Source organism: Plasmopara halstedii, assembly GCF_900000015.1.
Source record: "Plasmopara halstedii genome assembly, contig: Scaffold_658, whole genome shotgun sequence".
NCBI lineage: Eukaryota > Oomycota > Peronosporomycetes > Peronosporales > Peronosporaceae > Plasmopara > Plasmopara halstedii.
In genome coordinates this window covers 1328704-1347548 of record NW_020187575.1, presented here as the reverse complement: position 1 = coordinate 1347548, position 18845 = coordinate 1328704, and the positions used below count along the sequence as shown (strand labels likewise).

At 44.8% G+C, this 18845-nt stretch overlaps 9 protein-coding genes across 9 annotated transcripts; 5 read left to right on the top strand and 4 right to left on the bottom strand.

Annotated features, from left to right (window-relative positions):
• Positions 1 to 3108: 3108 nt before the first annotated feature.
• PHALS_13448 (uncharacterized protein) lies at positions 3109 to 4212 on the top strand (the record flags this gene model as incomplete). Its single annotated transcript, XM_024729206.1, has 1 exon — positions 3109 to 4212. The coding sequence occupies one exon, from the start codon at positions 3109 to 3111 to the stop codon at positions 4210 to 4212; it is 1104 nt and encodes a 367-aa protein (XP_024579606.1).
• Positions 4213 to 4313: 101 nt separating this feature from the next.
• PHALS_13447 (hypothetical protein L914_07517) lies at positions 4314 to 6472 on the bottom strand (the record flags this gene model as incomplete). The annotated part of the gene is made up of 4 exons (XM_024729205.1): positions 4314 to 4656; positions 4721 to 4980; positions 5041 to 6297; positions 6368 to 6472. 4 exons carry the CDS (start codon positions 6470 to 6472, stop codon positions 4314 to 4316), a joined length of 1965 nt encoding a protein of 654 aa, XP_024579605.1.
• A 101-nt stretch (positions 6473 to 6573) lies between these two features.
• Positions 6574 to 8707, top strand: PHALS_13446 (Beta-adaptin appendage, C-terminal subdomain; the record flags this gene model as incomplete). Its single annotated transcript, XM_024729204.1, has 5 exons — positions 6574 to 7645; positions 7709 to 7946; positions 8010 to 8096; positions 8165 to 8335; positions 8416 to 8707. The coding sequence occupies 5 exons, from the start codon at positions 6574 to 6576 to the stop codon at positions 8705 to 8707; spliced, it is 1860 nt and encodes a 619-aa protein (XP_024579604.1).
• A 154-nt stretch (positions 8708 to 8861) lies between these two features.
• PHALS_13445 (phosphatidylinositol kinase) lies at positions 8862 to 10292 on the bottom strand (the record flags this gene model as incomplete). The annotated part of the gene is made up of 1 exon (XM_024729202.1): positions 8862 to 10292. One exon carries the CDS (start codon positions 10290 to 10292, stop codon positions 8862 to 8864), a length of 1431 nt encoding a protein of 476 aa, XP_024579603.1.
• An 899-nt stretch (positions 10293 to 11191) lies between these two features.
• PHALS_13444 (serine protease family) lies at positions 11192 to 12091 on the bottom strand (the record flags this gene model as incomplete). Its single annotated transcript, XM_024729201.1, has 1 exon — positions 11192 to 12091. One exon carries the CDS (start codon positions 12089 to 12091, stop codon positions 11192 to 11194), a length of 900 nt encoding a protein of 299 aa, XP_024579602.1.
• A 349-nt stretch (positions 12092 to 12440) lies between these two features.
• PHALS_14692 (uncharacterized protein) lies at positions 12441 to 12675 on the top strand (the record flags this gene model as incomplete). Its single annotated transcript, XM_024729200.1, has 2 exons — positions 12441 to 12533; positions 12589 to 12675. The coding sequence occupies 2 exons, from the start codon at positions 12441 to 12443 to the stop codon at positions 12673 to 12675; spliced, it is 180 nt and encodes a 59-aa protein (XP_024579601.1).
• A 1904-nt stretch (positions 12676 to 14579) lies between these two features.
• Positions 14580 to 14921, top strand: PHALS_13443 (uncharacterized protein; the record flags this gene model as incomplete). The annotated part of the gene is made up of 2 exons (XM_024729199.1): positions 14580 to 14829; positions 14884 to 14921. 2 exons carry the CDS (start codon positions 14580 to 14582, stop codon positions 14919 to 14921), a joined length of 288 nt encoding a protein of 95 aa, XP_024579600.1.
• A 612-nt stretch (positions 14922 to 15533) lies between these two features.
• Positions 15534 to 15842, bottom strand: PHALS_13442 (uncharacterized protein; the record flags this gene model as incomplete). The annotated part of the gene is made up of 1 exon (XM_024729198.1): positions 15534 to 15842. One exon carries the CDS (start codon positions 15840 to 15842, stop codon positions 15534 to 15536), a length of 309 nt encoding a protein of 102 aa, XP_024579599.1.
• A 1224-nt stretch (positions 15843 to 17066) lies between these two features.
• On the top strand, positions 17067 to 17310 carry PHALS_13441 (uncharacterized protein; the record flags this gene model as incomplete). The annotated part of the gene is made up of 2 exons (XM_024729197.1): positions 17067 to 17218; positions 17286 to 17310. The coding sequence occupies 2 exons, from the start codon at positions 17067 to 17069 to the stop codon at positions 17308 to 17310; spliced, it is 177 nt and encodes a 58-aa protein (XP_024579598.1).
• Between the last annotated feature and the right edge of the window lie 1535 nt (positions 17311 to 18845).

Here is an 18845-nt window from a genome sequence, read left to right as displayed (position 1 = left end):
TGGCGTGTTACGCAGTATTTGGTTCCCGGAACCAGGTCGATCTCATGACGCACACCTATGTCCGGAGGTAGGACCGAAGGCGGGTCTTTAGATACGACGTCTTAAATTTCCTTTCCCAAAGAATAGTACGGATCCAAGGGATTCCGTAGGGTTGACGATCAACTCCGTGCGTTCAGCTCTCTTATGGTGCCTTCCAAGACAGTTTCATTCCAGAAGAGATGACGAGTTAATCTCCTCGTCCGGTCGTGCAATGACTACTTCGGCCAAATCGCTGGCCTTCACGACACTGCCGAACTCTTTACGGGACATCTCGTCCAGCTCAAGAAAAGCGTCTACTGCAGGTATAGCCTCGAGGCGGTCGTCGCCATCTTCCTCCCCCGTCATACCGTTGACGAGGGTGTATAACTGTACACCGTCATCTACGGTAGACACACCCTGGATCAGGGTTGACGCCCGGCGTTTTGCAGCCAGCATACGGCGTCGCCGTCGCCTCCGTACAGAGGTTCTATGTTTCGGTGAGACCAGGGTGAACACGCACTCCGCGTCGTCCGGTGTCACCCTCCTTTGGAGCTCCGATATTATCTACTACATCCGACGAAGAACTGCCAATCCCGCAGTCTTCGTCCAGTAGATAACGTGCCACTCCACGCGCATCTGAAGGGCCGTGCCCAAGATGCCTCGGCCTCTGTCCGACCATGTCACGCATGACATGAAGCGACTGCTCCGAAACTTGAGCAGCGCTGTCCAATGCACCGTTGGTGTCTATCAACTCGGACATTCCAATGTCCAGCACGTTGACAGAGCTCTAGCCAATAGCGCTTTTGTCTCCTAGCAGAAGTGGGTTCATGACTCACCAAAGCTTCACCAGGAGACGTGCGCGTAGCGCCCAAGGTCTTTGACCTTCAATCAATTTATGGCTCATGGTGTTCCAACGATGCCATTCCTAGAATGAGATCATACCTTGCATCCATGTCGACTAGACATGATTTCACGCTATCAAAGTCAAGAAACCTGACTCCGAGGTCCACAGGGACTTTCGGGACTGTGACACGTGTCCACGTCGCTAGGCGAACAGTGACGATGTCACCCAACAGCGCTTTCAGCACCTCAGCATACAACTGACTTCACTCCATCGTGGAGCGTCGTGCAGAATTGCCCGACGCCCCAGAATCAATGAGGATCTTCGATGGCTTCTCGAAGCCCTTTACGGTCGCCTCTACGACCAGCAAGCCCGGCTTGCATACACGTTCCGTGTTCAAGAGCATGGAGCTCTTCGGGGCTGGGCCCTGTTTACCTATGCCTCCCTGAGGCTCAACAAATCTCAGTTCTTCTGCAGTAGGTCGTCCCGCGCCTACTGTAATTGTTTCGACTTTCACTCGGAATATGACTCGAGGTGTCCCAGCAACGCCAAATCTAGATTATATATCAGACCCAGGTCCATGATGTGATAATGTTCTACCCCGTCAACGTGATCAAACATCACACAAAGGTTTAACATGATGTTTGACGCCTTGACGTATACCCTCGTCGCATGACGAATGGATATCGCATCCGTATTTGACATCTTCAATGCATCCGTGCAATATCTGCCGCACAACGCTCCTGGGTCTATCAAGACGTTCTATGATCTCACAAACCGGGGGAATCGATATTTATTCAAGAACTTTGCCCATTAAAAAAATCACCTCTTTCAAGACTGTAATTCGCTAACCACATTTCCATGAGGTATGAAGGAACTCAGTTTTCTTCGACTTAGTCGTCTTCGACTGAGAGACCAGCTCTTTCTACCACTCAGCTGAGAGCGAAGGGTGCACGCAAGGTAGCGTGGTTGTACTTATCACCTCTGGAGTATCGTTGAGCTTCAATCACCATTATTTATCTAGTCCTCGCATTACAGAAGCTGAACTCTGAATTGAATGCAACGCCCAAAAGAGGTAGGGTAAACACAAAAGGTCTGATTGCGAGCCACATACGATCCGAGTTCTTTCATATCGATGATATCAGTTATTCATTTAGTGGAGCTCAGACGCAATTGCGGCGATAAAATCTCTTGTATTTAAATCGTACTCCACCAGTTCTTGTCTGCGTGGAGGGGTGGACAAGAATTTGGAACGCAACGGTACGTCCTGCTTAGACAATAGACAATGCAAACACCCGCGACATCTGTAACTTCGAATCTTACCACATTGCGAGCGCCTCTTTTTTCGAAGTGCTTTACGTAAGTGACCATTTTTGTGAGTGGCCTCCTACCTTGGAGACCGCCATGCGACGCTCTGCTGCTCCTTTTGTAGCACAGTTAGATTCAGGACCATCTCATTTATCCGGTGATACAGCACAAAGCATTGGTGGCTTCGCTGCAGCGGGGTTGCCGTAGCTTTGCGCTTTGAGGAAGCGGAAGTTAGGTCACCGACCTCTCGTTCGATACTCAGAATAAGTACGAGTTTAGCGGATTGCAATTTGCTTACTCCAATAGTTATTATAGCCTTAAGCCAAGGCCAGTTAACTCTTCAGTTTCAATTCAAAACTGACTTTATTTATTTTTATCTGCGATGCATAGATTTTCCTATATATATGTATAAAAGAAACTAAATACAAGTTGTTGTTTGGGTGTGGTCACACCATGCCCATCTGGTGTGACCCCCCTGTTACCAGGGTATGTGTAGCCCCGTTACATCCGCGGTGTATGCCATCTGTTTTTCAACCAGTACCCGCTGAAGTTTTCTCATCAGCGCATTCTTATCGCTGGAGTGCTCCTTCAAGCAAGCAGTAATCGTTTCCAGCCCTTTGCCGCTACCTTCCCGATCCATTTGGTACCCAGGATAGACAAGCGCTTGTTATGCTGGTCTTCTTGTCTTGGGGACCATTGGACAATGGTCCCCAAAACAAATATGGAGTACATAGCTTTAGCAACCATTTTTTGTTGCATTCAATATTGTCCAATATTGGACAATATTGTGTTTGGCCTAATTGTCAAGCAGTTACAAAAAATGGTTGCTAAAGCTATGTACTCCATTTGTTTGATCTTTGTTTGAGTGCAAAATTTCAAGATTTAATCACAAGTTTACATCATGATTGGCTTTACAGATGAATAATTAAATATTCCCAATAATGAACACGCAATCATCCCAGTGGTCTGTGCCAAAAGTGTCGCGCTTGTGGTCGGCCAAAGGTGATGAAAATTGCTCGCCACCGCGTTCTGACGATTATAAGGATTGGTCGCTAATGCAGCTCAAGCGCGAGATCACAAAGCGTCAGCTGAAGACCAACCCACGCCGTCGTAATAAGGATGCATTCGTACGTGTGCTGCTCGCAAATGATCTGGATCAGAGCCAAACGCCGAGAGTTTCTCAAAATCAGACGCAGCAAACGTTAGAAGAATCTGCTATATTTGTACCTTCTTCGGAGCTTCATGGTATTTATGATGGAGATCAAGCGCCGCAACAAGAGCAAAAGGATGTGTACGCGACACAACAACAATCTCAGCAAAACATTTATAGAAGTAGTGGAGGGCAGCAGCAGCTTCAACAGGATGTATATGGAACAAATGTATTGCAACAGCCTCAGCCTCAGCACTCTGAACTGTATAATGGACAACAGCAGCGACAGAATCTGTATATGGAGCATTCTCATCAGCAGGATGTCTATACTAATGCTGGAGAGCAGTCTCAGACATTTATATCCAATGAAATGAATTCAAAGATGCTGCAGCCTGCGTCATTGACGCCTCTAGCTCAAACACCAACGCAAAGCTCGGTAGAGGTCACAGTTGTCTCTACTAATCCTGATGCTGAAAAAAAGTCTTCAGAAAAGTATATGACATTTAAACGACAGCGGATAGAACAAACGGAACACAGAAAGGAGGAAAGTGAAAATGCACAAAATGCGAAATTGGATATGGGGAAGACAACACTTTTCTCACATCAAGGAAACAAAGGATCGACGGAGTATTTAAGACGAAAGTTGAGTATTCAGGCAGCACACGTTGAGATTAAAAGCCGACGGTTGGACATTGAAATCAAGCGAGAGCAACGCAAGAGCGAGCTTCATGCGGTGCAGCTTGCATTAGCAAAAGAACAGTTGCAACAGGCCAAATTATCTTCTCAAAAGATGAAGTCAGAGTGGGTGGTTGAGCAATTGATACACAAAAAGCGATTGAATGATGCGGGAATTTCGCAAGAAGATTCAGCTGCGCTTGGAATGTATTTGTCATGAGTATGTTATTGTTGACATGTTGAAGCGTTGTTGGCGTTCAATACTATGATTGTTTAAATTTTTACAATTAAGTGTGATTATTGCGAAATTAAGTGAGCTATTTATTTTTTCCGATGATGGTTGACGGAAGGTACTGCAGAATAGGTTGATGTAGGTGCTGCACGCATAAGTAATGGAGCACTCAGACGAGGAGCAGCATCATTCGTCGAGGTCTTGTACACTTGGTCGATTAGCTTTTTAATGCGAGACTTGGCGAAATTTGAAAGCTCTCCAGAAGGCAACAGTACTGCAGATTGCATTAATGCTGCTTCCTGAGAAAACAGCGAGGCCACTTCTTTTACAATGACCTTAAAGCGATCTCGAGTCAGCACACCTGATTCGCAGCTCTGTTTATACAGCGGATAGAGTTTTGCCTTTACGTAGTCGACAACAGTATCTGACCATCTATTAAATCCGAGTTAAGATCAAAGATTTGACATAAACTACAGATAACAGAATTGGCACGTACACTTCACGCTTCCGTTTTCGCTTTCCCTGTGCTAGCGTTGGACGTTTCGAGGGTGTGAACGCCTCAATCACCGGCAGAGTATGCGTAACATGAATAGGGGACGGCGCTTGGTTAACTAATTGAGGTCGAGGGGACTCATTCAGCACAGAAGGATTCAAGTCTCGCCACTTTTCACCAAGTTCAATTATTCGCTGCCGTATTTCGATACCGATATGTGAGAGCTCTGATAAGCAGTCCATGGTACTCTGCAAGCTATCTTCCTATATTCGAGAATTTTGTTAGTGCTTTTGCTCAATGTAGCTTACAACTTGTGCACTGACCTCCACTAGATCTTCTTGGCGAACAGGAAGCGACTCTAAAATACCGACAGCAGTATTAAGCACCTGTGGATTGGGAGAATACTGTGTGTTGTCTCCTTGTGTTGGCACGCGAATCCAATCATGAAGAACCGACAGACAGCCAAGTTCAAGTGCCGCTACCTTTTCCTTTTGATTAAGTCGACTGAAAAATGTTTTAACTCTTGAAACGAGCCTCAATTTCGCAGTTTTAGGAATAAGGAGCGCTACGGATAAAGCGTAATCATCACTACTCACAGCGTCTTGCATTAATCTGGCCAATTCACAGTATTCAGGAGCAAATGAGCTTGATATCTTAGTGCTGCTTTGATTGCACCGACCGCAGTCACTTTGCTGATGCATACTAGAGTCACGGGTTGCAATAGCCGCTGCTGCAACTTTTTTCCTGTTGCGACGTTTATCTTCACACGTTTGATTTATGGTGGACAATGTCGATAATACCGCATTCGATCGTGTACCAAGACTGGGTTGTAGGCCATCATTCGGTGTGCTTCCATCTCTCCATCCATACAATGAGGATTGTGCTAAATCGCCGCGTGCGAACATGGCATCAGCTCGTCGTTGCACTTGCAATAGCTCACGCGACATCCGCATGACATACGCCGCAGCAATTCCTCGCACTGGTCGTTGATCTTCTTCTTCTCCTACTGCCACAAATTCGTGCGTACCACGTCTTTGAGATCGTGTCCTTACTGGTGGACCACGCCTACGAAGTACATTTGACATTAAATTTGCCAATCGGCGCGTGCGACGTCGTGTGGATACAGTCGTGGCTGGTCGTACGATTTGATCACTCGCTCGATGCTGGACCGTAGAATGTCTTACACAATACCACGCTGAATTTGGCACCGAGCGCAGTCCAATGCAGTAAGTGTGATTGGCTACTCCACAACCCGGCACTTCACACATCAAGAGCACGTGCTCGTCCTCTCCTGAGCCACAATACTCACATCTTGCTTCATTGACTAGCTGCATTTGAGCAGCCAAGTCATGATCCGATGAGTCTGGTCGGTATATTTGCTTAACGTCTTCAATGACTTCGCGCTGCTTTAGTACACCATGCGCATCTTGTCGAGTGACTGAATTAAACCTGGTCTTGCATAGTGGACACAAATTGGTAACTTTCGCCCAGGCGACAATGCATTCAAAATGAAAGTGGTGATCACAACTAGATAGATGTCCTCGCGTTAGAACGTCTACCAAATCCTGGCAAATACAGCACTATAGCAAATGATGACATTGCAATTGCGTCAGTGTTCAATGACTTTCAATAATATTATTTTAGTCTCACATCGTCTTTATTGATGAGATCTACCACGTCATCATCTTCTGCATCTTCGCAATCTTCATTCCGACTTTCCTTCTCAACCGCCTTCTGCTTCTCTTCGTCTATCATGGTCTTTAGTCTAAATGTATCTCAGTGCGTTGCGATTGGTTCAATATATTTATAATAATTGTTTCTACAAGTCGATCTTTAGATATCGCACTGCAGTTACGATGCGTAGATTGTGGCGATGTCGTGGGTGTGTGCAGCTGTGGCTGAATCTATTGCTGGTGGACGTACAAATCAATTGCGCATTCTCTGCATCAACAAATGAAAATTTTACGACTATACATACTCAATCGCTTGCGAGCGAAAACGGGGACGCTATCCCTCCGGTGTTTTGCCTCGACGCAGGCGTGGAAATTGCATTTCCCCGCCAAGACGTAGAAAATGCAATGGATAGTACTGTTTTAGCTTCCGCCGGGACTGCGTGTCTTCGTACCGCTCCCTTGAACGCTGTGATGGGCCATTTGAAGACATCTTTAAGGACTCTATCAATTCACGAAGTAGACTGCGTTCTGGAGCCATTGGACGTCGAGTCGTCTACCATTGCGCTTTTAGGGATTGTTTCAGTATGCTTAAGATCTAACATGGAGATCGAGAATGACATCAAGCGCTGGGGACATGAATCTAAGCGAAAGATTGATGAACTATTTGCCTCTGACAAACATATCTCTTTGAACCAGATCAAAGGCATGGCACGACAAGTGTTGATTTCTCCACCGTATGCACTTCCAAATAGTGGCAGTGGATTACCTCAATTTGTTTTGGATGAAGTATTGGTGTGGTCACGTACAGAAGAAGGAGAGACTTTTAATGCATCGAATGACCAGACGTTCTTGACATACGTTCAAATGGTTGTGAAGAATGACGGAACGACACCATTGCATATATTTCAGGTTACTATAGCAAAAAAAATACAAGGATCCACTGAGCTTGACTTATCGGTATCCTTTGTATTGCCACTGGTTGCGCCGGCAGTGATACAGCCTGGAAAGTCCGATGTGGTGTCGTTTAAAGCAATAACTGACGTAGTCGTAGACTCTTCAAACATATATTTGATGTACATTTCACACAGTGGCTTTCGATCACACATATTCGAGGGAAGTTTGAAAGGAAAAACTTTTCTGTGGAGGGAAGAAAATATTCAAACTCAAGATGATCACGAAGTTTTCGATCAATTTTCTCTCAATTCAGCTGGCAGCCGAGCTTTTTTCGCAGCATTTCCCTATGCGACCTGGCAAGGTAATAATTTAGCTTTGTGGTTCTTGAGTGAAGTGTGAATGACCTTGTTTTGTTGTATTATAGTTGGATTTATGGCTCTTGCCATGGCAGTTGGAATAGTAGTTGTACTTTATATTCGCCGCAAGCGACCCAGTGTTCGTGTCGTGAGCCATGTGGTTTTGAGCTGCTTTAGACTGCCGGGTAAAAAAAAGCTGAACAAGGAAATAGGGGGTCGCACATCAGCGAAGGCAACACCAATTCGTGTAGCCATCAGCCAGACTGAAGTATCAAAAAGAGGGGGCAATCACGTTGAGCTGGAAAGGTACTACCTTTCGTGACAGCGATTGCGAAATAAATCTAAATGTTTGAATTCCTATCACTTCAGTTCTTCTAGGAATCCGAAAGTCGCGAAAGCGTCGCCCTCCGAAAATGCCAGCACCTCTATAAAACTATCGACTCCTGTCCACTCAAAGTAAGTTTGTGCTGACTTTCAATCTCCAACAAAGCTTTATTAAGACATGCTATATGTTTTCATATCAGGATGCCTGCAATTACAATGAATTGGAAAAAACCTTCGTCGCCACATCAAATCATTATTTCTAAAACGTTTGTGAAATCCCCAAAGTCCAAGAAGCTATTCTTGGATCTTGATTGTCGAGCCAGACTCCATCCTAAGTGCTTTGAAAGCATGTGGGATGACTATGCTGAAAGGTTTGTAGTTGTGCAAAGCTGCAAATGTAAAGCCTTGAGATTGAAGCCTATGCTGAGTCTGCTTGTTGTGTATGGTTCAGATATCAGGACGAGTTGTCAGACGTCAAGCAACCACACTCCGACATTTTGAAAACACTAGAAACTATTGGAATCTCGTGCATGGCGAGCGGAAACGTCAATGGTTTAGAGAAGTTTGTTTTTTACGCGAAGCAACGGAATTGCTCGTGGTTCTTCTTGCTGACACTAGACATCACCGCAGCAACCAGAACTGCAAAACTTTCCCTGCGAGCTACCAGCGATGCAACTGAGGAGCTTGTTACGCAACTGATATATATAGTCAAGGATACAGTTAGTGAGTCTGCCGTATCATAAAACGCAAACATCAAAGACCCACAAAAAAGTCATAAAACACAAAAGCATTAAATGTATTATACGCTGTCAAAGAAAAAGTCGAATGAGTACAATCCTCCTCATGTGCTCCTACATATCAGTGTTTGTGTATCAGCCGCTTTTCCAACCCGATACTTTAAGCAGAGCTTAGTAGCCCTGTAATCACAGCGTCCATGTCGCCATCATGCAGTGTCAGCAGAGCTAAATTGCGTGTCTTGTCCGTAAATCCCATGTCTGCCAAGACCAACTGCTCGTTGGCCCATTTATCGATATTTTCATGAGACACATTCACTGTAGTCTGTGCTGGCGCATTAGCTGATTCATTTGAGCCTACTGCATCTGAAGCTTCGAAATGAACCTCTTTAGTGTCCACGGCCGAGGTAGCGGGCTCTTCCGGCTCCATCACATTGATGTCCACCCACAGACGCTGTCCAAAGCGGTTACCATCAGGTGTACTCAATCTCCAATACCCCGTGTACCGTCCTGCTTTCATCGGTGCGACCATGCGCAACGAGACATCAATCGACTTACCAGGAAGCACAGAAGGGATCAATACACTCTCTGGAGCCTGCATCTTGTCACCGCCAACACACGAAAGTACCGCTCCGATCGGCCACTTACTTGGGCCACCATTACGAAGTTTCCAAACCTTGTCGAAAGCCTCACCAGGCGTCAGAACGGTACCATCTGGACAGGTGACATCTCCCTCAAATACCGCCACAACAGGCCCCAAGTCCTGTTTCGTCTCCTCAATATTAATGTTCTCAAAATAGTCACTTGTTGACATGAGCTGCACATTGTGACTATATTGTACTTGTTGCAGTACACGCTCCACCTGTACACGTGCATTAGGACATTTGGCCAGTAATATTTTTGCAACTTCCTCCAAGTCCTCCGTGCCAGCTGCAGCCACAAGGCATTCGACAAAATTTCCATTCTTCTGGAACTTTTCCGTCACAATTTGAAACAAAATAGCAAATTTAGGGTTTGCCATAATTTCCATAATCGCTTCTTGGCAGCCGGGCTCGTGCAATAATGACACTATATCCTTTTTAAGCATCTGGTGCTCTGCGGTGGCAGCCCACTTGTCCACGACCTTTCCAAGGTCCACAAATAAGTCGGACATTTTCCGCTTTTGCTTGCTTCCCAGCATCTCATTGGCATCGGAAGGTAATATGTTGACCTTAGAGTTGCTGCTGGTATCCATAGGCAAATTCGTGCTGGTTGAGACTGTTCTGGACACTGCAATAATCTTGCAGACGGCGCTGTTTGCGTCTTTGCCAGCAGCGACGGCTAGCTCACGCATAAGCCGAAATGCTTCATCTAGCTCGGCATCATTCGTAATACGCACCTGCTCATCATCGTCGTCCATGTAGTATAGCATAAGGTCTGTGTCCTTGAGCTCTGGGAAGACCAACAACACAAAGTTGCGTAGATCCTCAAAACTCAGCTTATCCTCGTGACCAACACTACGATAACCGTTTGACTTGAGTGCCTGGTGTACAGCAGCTAGCTGCACACGGCGCATATCTTGTTTCTCCAGCCACAAGATTTTAAGCGTCGGCATAGTAAGATGAGCGTAATTATGGAGCTTTCTTTTGTCCTGGGCGTTTTCTTTTGAGATTAAACGTTTTCTTCGCGTTCTTTCGATGAACTGAAGAGCTTGACTCTTGATATTAAATATTATGTTGGTCAAGGGATAAAAAAAAAGCAAAGTAAGTTGATGTGTATAGTAGAAATATTTTGAAAAGTTTTGCAGCCTAAAAAAACAAAAAGTCGAGAATAGTCTATTTGAAGCCTTAAATTCCACAGATCTATCATAAATGTATCAACAAATATTGCATCAAGAAAATTTCCGACATGAATGTTGTTAACAATGTACAACTTCCATGCGGATATAATGTATTGCAAGTATTGCTTACAACTGCAACTTTTTAGTGCTTGATCGACAACGACAATAATCCTCGCGCCTACGCTACAAATTACTGGAAACACATGATTTTGAGGCAGAACAATGACATCTTCTCAGCTCTCGAGCTCATGCCGTGTACTAGGACCAAAATGCAATTATATTGCACCCCCTTGTGATGTGTGGTGGATGTAAAATTGATTTGAACTAGAATCTTTACTTTGAGATGGCAGACGAAAATGTTGTAGAAGCTGCTATCGGAGAAAACCTTGGGCATGTGGCCACGACGATTAGAGCCTTAAACGCGATTTAAGTTGTTAAGCTTTCAACAAAGTGTAAGCATGAAAGCAAGATCAGCTTGCTATTCGTGCGACTTCAAGTGACAAGTTTCATGGCGAACAAGCTACTTCATACGCACGTACTGTCGTTTTGATCGAATAACTGCACTTGGCTTCTCATGAATAAAAAGAAACAGAGATCGATCGTAATTAAACTCAATATTGTCAATAGCTTGAATACGAGATTTAAAGCTGATTTAATATTGAGAAGTTGTTGATCTAAACTTTTTCACAATCCGACAAAAACTTGTTAATAGCAGCTGTGCATTCAACATACTTTTCATGATGTAAAATGTGACCACAATCGTCAAAAAGCACTACTTGTCCTTGGGCCTCCGGAGACCATTTTTTTTTCAGCACGTCTACCGATGAAACGTCCAAAACTTGGTCATGTTTGCCCCACATTACTAACATCCTTGCTCGAATAGCAGGCAGCAAATCCTCTAAAACCGTCGGATTCTCCAGGGAGTCACGAATAATCTTTTGTAGCACTGGTAATTGTTTCTCTCGTTCTGATGCAAGAATATTCAGCACCAATTTCGAAATTTTGGGTGGTTCGTAACTCAAATATTTGTTCATCTCATCAAGATCTTCAACTGTATGAGCCAGAAGAAGATTTCGTCCAGATTCATTGAGCATCTTCAGCAACGCGCTCCTTGAGGGCATGGAAATGCCTGCTGGACACACCATAGTTAGCGACTTGACACGCTTCGGATATAAGCCAGCGTACACTCCAGCAAGCATGCCACCCATGGAGCAGCCTACAAGATGGATCTTTTTGTCAGCAGGCACCTCCTTTTCGAGAAAGTCGTGTAGCCTCTTGGCCTGACTTGGCATTGAGTAGTCGGCCAGTATATCAATGGGTGTTGTTCGTCCTTGACCTGGCAAATCGGGAATGACAATCTTGTAACGCTTGTCAATACCGCGGGCCACACGAAGCCAAGACTCCTTCGAGGAACTAAAGCCGTGCAGAAACACAACTACGTCCGTGTCCGTCTCATTCTTGCCACGTCGCTGAATGTAGCTCCAATTGAGGTGTTCAATACTCGCGTTTTTGGCGGTGAAGCCTGAGACAAATCGAACGACATCGAACATCGACGTAAGAAGAGAGACGATCATGGTTTACTGCTAAGGCGAAGATGCTTGAAATGCATTTAATTGTCTTGATAAATTTATGATGTGCATTAAATTGAATTAGTAAAACCGTGCGTAGCGTAAGTAAGTCGGTGTTGAAAATAGTAACGTTTCCTGATTATTTCTGTACTGAACTTTCCTTGTCAAGTGTATATTTTACAGTGTAGAAATAGTTGTCGAGTATGGAAACTATGTGGCTATAAGGGTGGGTATTGAACATCAATGTAAGTCAGCGATATAATTTTTGGCCTCCGTCTGATTTCGCTTGCCTGAGAGTTTTATCACTGACGGATCTAGGCTTTAAGCCTTTTGGCTTTTACCTTTCATCATACAAATGATGCTATTGCTACCATTTCAGTTCATCACCCTATGGACAATACGGGGGAATGTGCCCACTGAAGCTTTGTTGCTCAATTTTCGTCAAGATGTAAGTTGATACAATCAAAATAGCTAATGACCAAGCAATAAAATGATCCCACCAGACTTCTGAAACATTACACCAAATCGGCTACAATATAAACATCAACTCAACTTTTACGCTGATTCATACGATCACTTCTGTAGCTTAAGGGATGCGAATCAAGGCAATGTACTGCTAAAGCTGAACTGCTTGCAAAGTAAACATCTAAGTGGCTGTGTAGCCACACAGCATCCTGCTTTTGGACCTCCCATCACAACCCGATTAGTTACTGGATCCGGTTTTGTTTAATAAAGTATTGTCTGCAATCAAGGCTATTATCATATCGTCAATACGTGTGACAATTCAAACTAAAATGTAACTTGTACTTTTGGCACGAACGTAATTCTTATCTTAAGCTGTACGAAATTCAAATTACACCTAGTGTGATTGTGAGAATTTCTAAGTACTGGAACATTGGTATTTATGAAGATTAGGTTCGAGACGTAACCAATCCCAGCGCATCGCACTTAGGGTCTCCAGGCTAGGAGGCGGTACTTACGTGCAATACCTCAAAGAGAGCCTTCCAAACATGGGACGATTTGAAGCGTCAGATGTGGTGGATATTCTCGCCGCCCAACCAGGCGTCTGGGGTGCGTTCAAAGCTCTTGTGAGCTTGTCATCAAAGGCGAGAGCTGATGAACTATGTAAGACTTGTACGATATCTGACCTTAACCCGGAGACATCAGTGGTAACGATCATATGAAGTGTATCCAAATGGTTACGGTTCGCACCGAGACCTTCTGCATCCACCGTACCTCTTCCGGAAAGTGGCAAGTGTCGCATTCAGTATGATTTGGCGACGGCAGGATGAGGTGCTGGCTGATATAGCTGTACGAGTCTTCCAGAAGCGATGGAGCACATTGATGCTTAGATGGAAAATAGGGATCTACTAGCTGCTAATTAGCCCTGCGGTACCTGCAAATGTTCATCCGCGGGAGTACAAATCTCTGTGTCGTGCGTGCACCTTCGCTTTCTGTGTTGGGGCACGGAGGATCGGGGAGAAACGGCATTCTCACCGAGAATTAACTAAGTGTGTTGGTCGCGAAGACCGAGTTTTTGGTGGGGTCTCGCTAGGCCAGGCAACTGGGTGCACGGGAACGAACACCCGATAGAAGTACGGTGAAGAAGAGCAGAAAGAATTTAATTGAGTAGGTGAAGTGGAACTCCAGGCGCAGTAATTATCATGGAGCGGTCACTTTTTCGCAGAGACAAAATCAGTGTGAAATCCAAATTGGTCCTCAACTTCGTGGGGAGAGTGTAAAGGGGCAACTACTGTAATCTTGCGTATCTTACCCCCACACACATTGATGCAGCGTTGCCGATTACTTACGAAACAATTGGACGATGTAAACATCATGCTTGGTATAATTATGAATATCCATAAGTACCATAATATTGTTATCTATGGAGACTTCGGAACTCTAGAAAGGAGATTAGCCAGGTAAACGTGGGCTGTAGCCGCAAATGAAAGAACGGTATTATTTATTAGATGTAGTTCAACGTACAAATTAAGTACTTGTGTGCAGAAAAGTTGTATATATATGTACTATTGCAAAAGCAGAGCAAGTTAACAGTGTTGATTACTTTTGAAATTCTCGGCTTCGCTTATGGTAGAAGCTGACAAACTCAGCCTCCATGCATTTATCCTTTAGTGTCAAAACTTACTATGTGCAATGTGCACGGCAATTTAGCTGCATACCGACGCACAAGTACACCCCTGAGCTCAGCCGACTTGTTTCGTCATGCCTCTAGCCCGAACATGAAAGAATGACGAGCTTCTTTTTCAATTGACTTAATTTGTTAAATCTCAGCAATCATGTGTAATTCACGCGAAACTACTGGCCACAAGACGCAAACATCCAATCCAATGGGTTTTCAGATTGCCAGGTTACAAAACGCAAACCCAACGCGCCATTTCTTAGGAAGCGCGTTGTCACGCCAACTTTTGATCTTGAGCATAAGAACAAGGACAAGGCTAAATAGAGCCGAGTGACCGCTAGCATTGCGTTAAAAATGGTGTTCGTTAGTCGAGTGTTTGAATCAGAGGATGATCATTTCCTTCAAACTGTAAGTCTGTCTCGTGGGGAATACTGGAATCCTCACTTACACCAAGAGATCTTGCGTTATGAAGCCAAGAAAGGCCCAGCATCATCAGGGGGCAAATCTCCGCCACCTAGTATAAGCACTATGGCCGACCCTAAATTTAAAGCCCCGGTACCGTATCATACGACGACTCTTAGTGGAAGGAAGATATCAAACCAAGGTAAGATCACCGGGAGAATAATTTCTATGCCAAGGTTCGTTTCGATTTGTCAAGCGGTAAATGGCATTCGCGATCAGGCCGCTGATCTTTAGCGTTTTATCTTGTCCCGGTAATTCATCGCAAAGAGCTGATTATTGTGGATACTCCGAACGAGTGTACCACCAACAACGAAGTATTTCTGTGTGAACGTGGGTAAGGTTCTACATAACTGAGTGATAAGGATCGAAGATCACTGGGGCGCTGACCAATGTTATCCATAGTCACCTCCACAGCATACCGAATGGGGTGTTCACTGCTGTGAGTAGAATGTCAAACTCCCTCGATACAAACCGTCCATTAGAGCAAGTGCACTGACGTCGTACACCTGGACATGTTGTTTAACAACACGTTCTTAAGAATGATCTGGATCCGTGTCGGCACGGTGGCAGTTTAAGTTTTGGTAAGCACGTACTTGTCGCTACATTCCGTTCACGCAGAATATGGCCCGAGTGCGAGGATATCGATTCAAAACACACAGAATATGCTACGAGTGCGCGGATATCGATTGAAAGCACATCCTATCAATCTTTGAATTCTCTGCAAAAATCTGTCAAAGCTCTAGAGGGTTTGGCCATTACATCGTGAAACAATATGTCATGCTTGGCACGACACCACCCCACAGAGCTTTCTTCCGTGGCCTTCCCTTTGGCACCCCATTGCAATGATTATACTAAAAAGTAAAATTTATCGATATCTGGAAACACTTTTATCATAGAGCCATCTGTCAGACCGCTTTCTTTTCTCTCTCGAGCCATAAGCAAAGCCATCGTAGTATTTCGCGACCCTCTGCCAGCACGCAAATTTTTTTGACGCGTCAGAGTCTCCGATACTCTCTTGGGGTCTCCATATTTTGTACAGCTGTGTGAACCACAAGTTGTTTCTTCGCTGTTTGCATTTTCTTTCAAGGGCACCCAGGCTTCCAGATATTCGCTCCTATGGTAGTTAGCGACCAATCGCTCCTTATGAACAATCATTCTCTTTTTATTGGGGCGTTCCGCTCATACTGCCGAGAGAATTATCTTGATGTGTGGTCGTGGTTTCTGCTCTTGACCCCACAAAGATCTACTACTAAAATAAATATAAATGTTTAAATGAACCCTGTTCATGTACCTAGGTCGGCACGTATCACCGACAAACCATAGTAAGGTATGTTGATATTCGTAGATTCACTTTGTTGGACCAGTAGTGGGTGCATGAGCTGCTGCTACGGTGGACATAGCTGAAGATGATGTCTCCCTGCCCCCATAAGAGAGAAGCGCAGTCTCACTTTGGCTATACCTCTCCTGAATCGCGATTTGTAATACTTATTTCACTGCTGAAGCCTGGATGCGGATTAATTGTATGCGAGTTGGTCCTAATGTCAGGCCGTCTATATACAACTCACTTCGATCTTCTTAGGTAAGGAGCTTCCGACCAGGAATAACGTCAACACGCGCAAATCGTGAATGTATTCATTCAGCTCGTGCCAAAAAGTGCGACTGACGGCATAACGTACGGTTTACGGCAAGGAGACACTCACATAGACGCAGCCACGATGCAAACCTTTAGGCACCACCGCGCCACGCGTTTGCATATAACATTTTGTTCGACTCCTTTGGTTAATACGGAACGCGGACCTGATGAACCGTAGCTACTTTCAGGGCTAGCTTCGACTCAAAGATTGGGTAGTGGCTATTTACATCTTTATTTCCTATTCTAACAGCTATGACATTCTGAATCTAGGTCAGCCCTAACCATGACGAATCATCTTACATTTTAATTGATCAAATGCATTCCTACTCGACTGGAGACATGGCTGTCAGGTTTTTTAGGGCCTCAGCTCGAAAATGCTTGCCGTTTTCAGAGCGGACTCAATATGAAGCTCATAAGGCTATTGAGGTTGCGGGTTCTAGACTGTACTTTGCGTGGGGGAGCGTTTAGAAATATACAAACGTTCTTTGAACAACCGTGCACAGCAGCTGACCTTAGGGAGACTCGGACCTGAGATAGATAAAGTACCGATAAAGACTTTGCAAGATATTAGATTCCTTGCAATCAAAGCTATATTGACCAAACACTGCGATATATGATACGTGTGAATGAAAAAATATTTTTTTCTAAGAAATCCGAAGGCCACCTATAATGCTAAACAACCATTGTCGTATACTTTTGACACTGAGTGTACTAGATGTTATGACCACAACATACACTACACACCGATGCACCTCTTCGTATTGGCGCACCATGTAGTCCCGTTGCAGTTCATATGTCCAGCTGATCCATTACAAAGTATGCAACGAAGTGATATCGCACCTCGCCCCGTGTTCAGTAACACACAGGGGATGAGTCGCTCGATCCGAGCGCTTCTCACGTAAACAGTACTTTGCACTCGATTCAGGTGTGACTTATTTTAACGTATGTTTAGCTTGAGTCTGAAGTAACAATCTACCTTACCAGCTATGATAGCAAAACCGTATCTAGTGCACACTTTGAGGCTAACAGTCCATGTGTCCCAATGATATCTACATGACAAAACTCTATTACCTTCCTCTGTAACGATTACCAAACATGCCTCATTGTGCAACTTGCAGTGCTTGCAGCAACGAGCGTCAGCCGAATCGAAAATTTTCATTCCAGTGTATTTTTAAGGACACAGCGTTCCAGTTAGAAGAGCTCGGCCTCCGCAACTGTCGACCTAATAGCCATCCTCGGTGTGAAGACAATGGTGTTCTATAAATTTATGGGAATAATGACAGTTGAAGTGCACGATCTAGCATCTTGATCCCCACCAAGGGTAACAATACAAAGTTGATTCCCGTCTGTCGAGATTTCTCAATAATTTAGTATTTTCCAACGCTGTATCACACCCCTACACGATTTGCCATCTCAGTGCCCGCTCCCTGCATCAAATAATGTTACGACAACAGGCCGCATGCCTCACGACATGGTCCATCTTGTCACCAATGATCTATGCAAGACTCGGCGAGTCAAACTTGCCCCACCATAAGTGCAAGTGTCGCAACGACTTTTAAATGGAGTCACGCCGTACACATGTATTTGATTTGTTTGCCACCGCAGAGACCTTACAAGCATATACACGCGGGTCCTCTGACCAAGATATGATCAAATCGAGCGCTCGAAAGTCGTTTCGCGGGCGTTTTAAATACCGAGTCGAGAGCAGCCGCCGTCAGGTAAATTCGTTCCCCCAGGAGCCCCGTTACTTTTGCACAATAAGCTGGCTTTGGTGCCGAAGATTATCGCGTACGATTCGCGCACTGGATATAGAAAGCACGTGCCTTGAATAATTACATGCTAGTTTAAGTGGCACAATCATCAGTCTGAAACGTTGCTAAATACTTTGCTTTTGCGAACTAAACGCACGACGTGGACGACGATAGGGATTTTCATCCCCCATGTTATTGCTGTCAGCATCTGTGCCTACCTCCATGATCCCACAAGTAAAATTTCCAGCGAGGTCCCAATCTTTTAACAAGACAGGGATTTTCTTCGCTAGTAGAAAGCCAGCTGTGCTGGTATTCGCCGTCTCACCATTCGGGGATATAGAGGCAGAGAATGCGCCAGGTCAAAGCGTTAACAAAGCCAAATCAATTTTGCCGTAGGTGACTTTAAAGTTTCTGTTAGGCTGTCCGTCCTTTTCCACCCTATAATGATTTCAGCTGTAGTGCACTTGCCGGCCAACATCCGATCCTCAGGACAGTAATCATCTCTTGTTTTTCTAAAAATATCGGCAAGCGGCGTTTCTCCCGTCGCTGGCGATTGTGTGATACCTTGGTTTCGGCGACACGCTAACACTTTCCAGGACTCTCGGCATGTTAATATCAAACAATGGACTAGCCTTTGGATACGCTTTCTGAGCAACGCTATACAGATCATGCGTCACTACGCACTGCGACTCAGTCGCCCCACCTTTCACCGTATGGCTATCTATCTTTGCAGAATATAACTTCGTGGTGAAGTATAAGCCGGGAAAGCAGAAG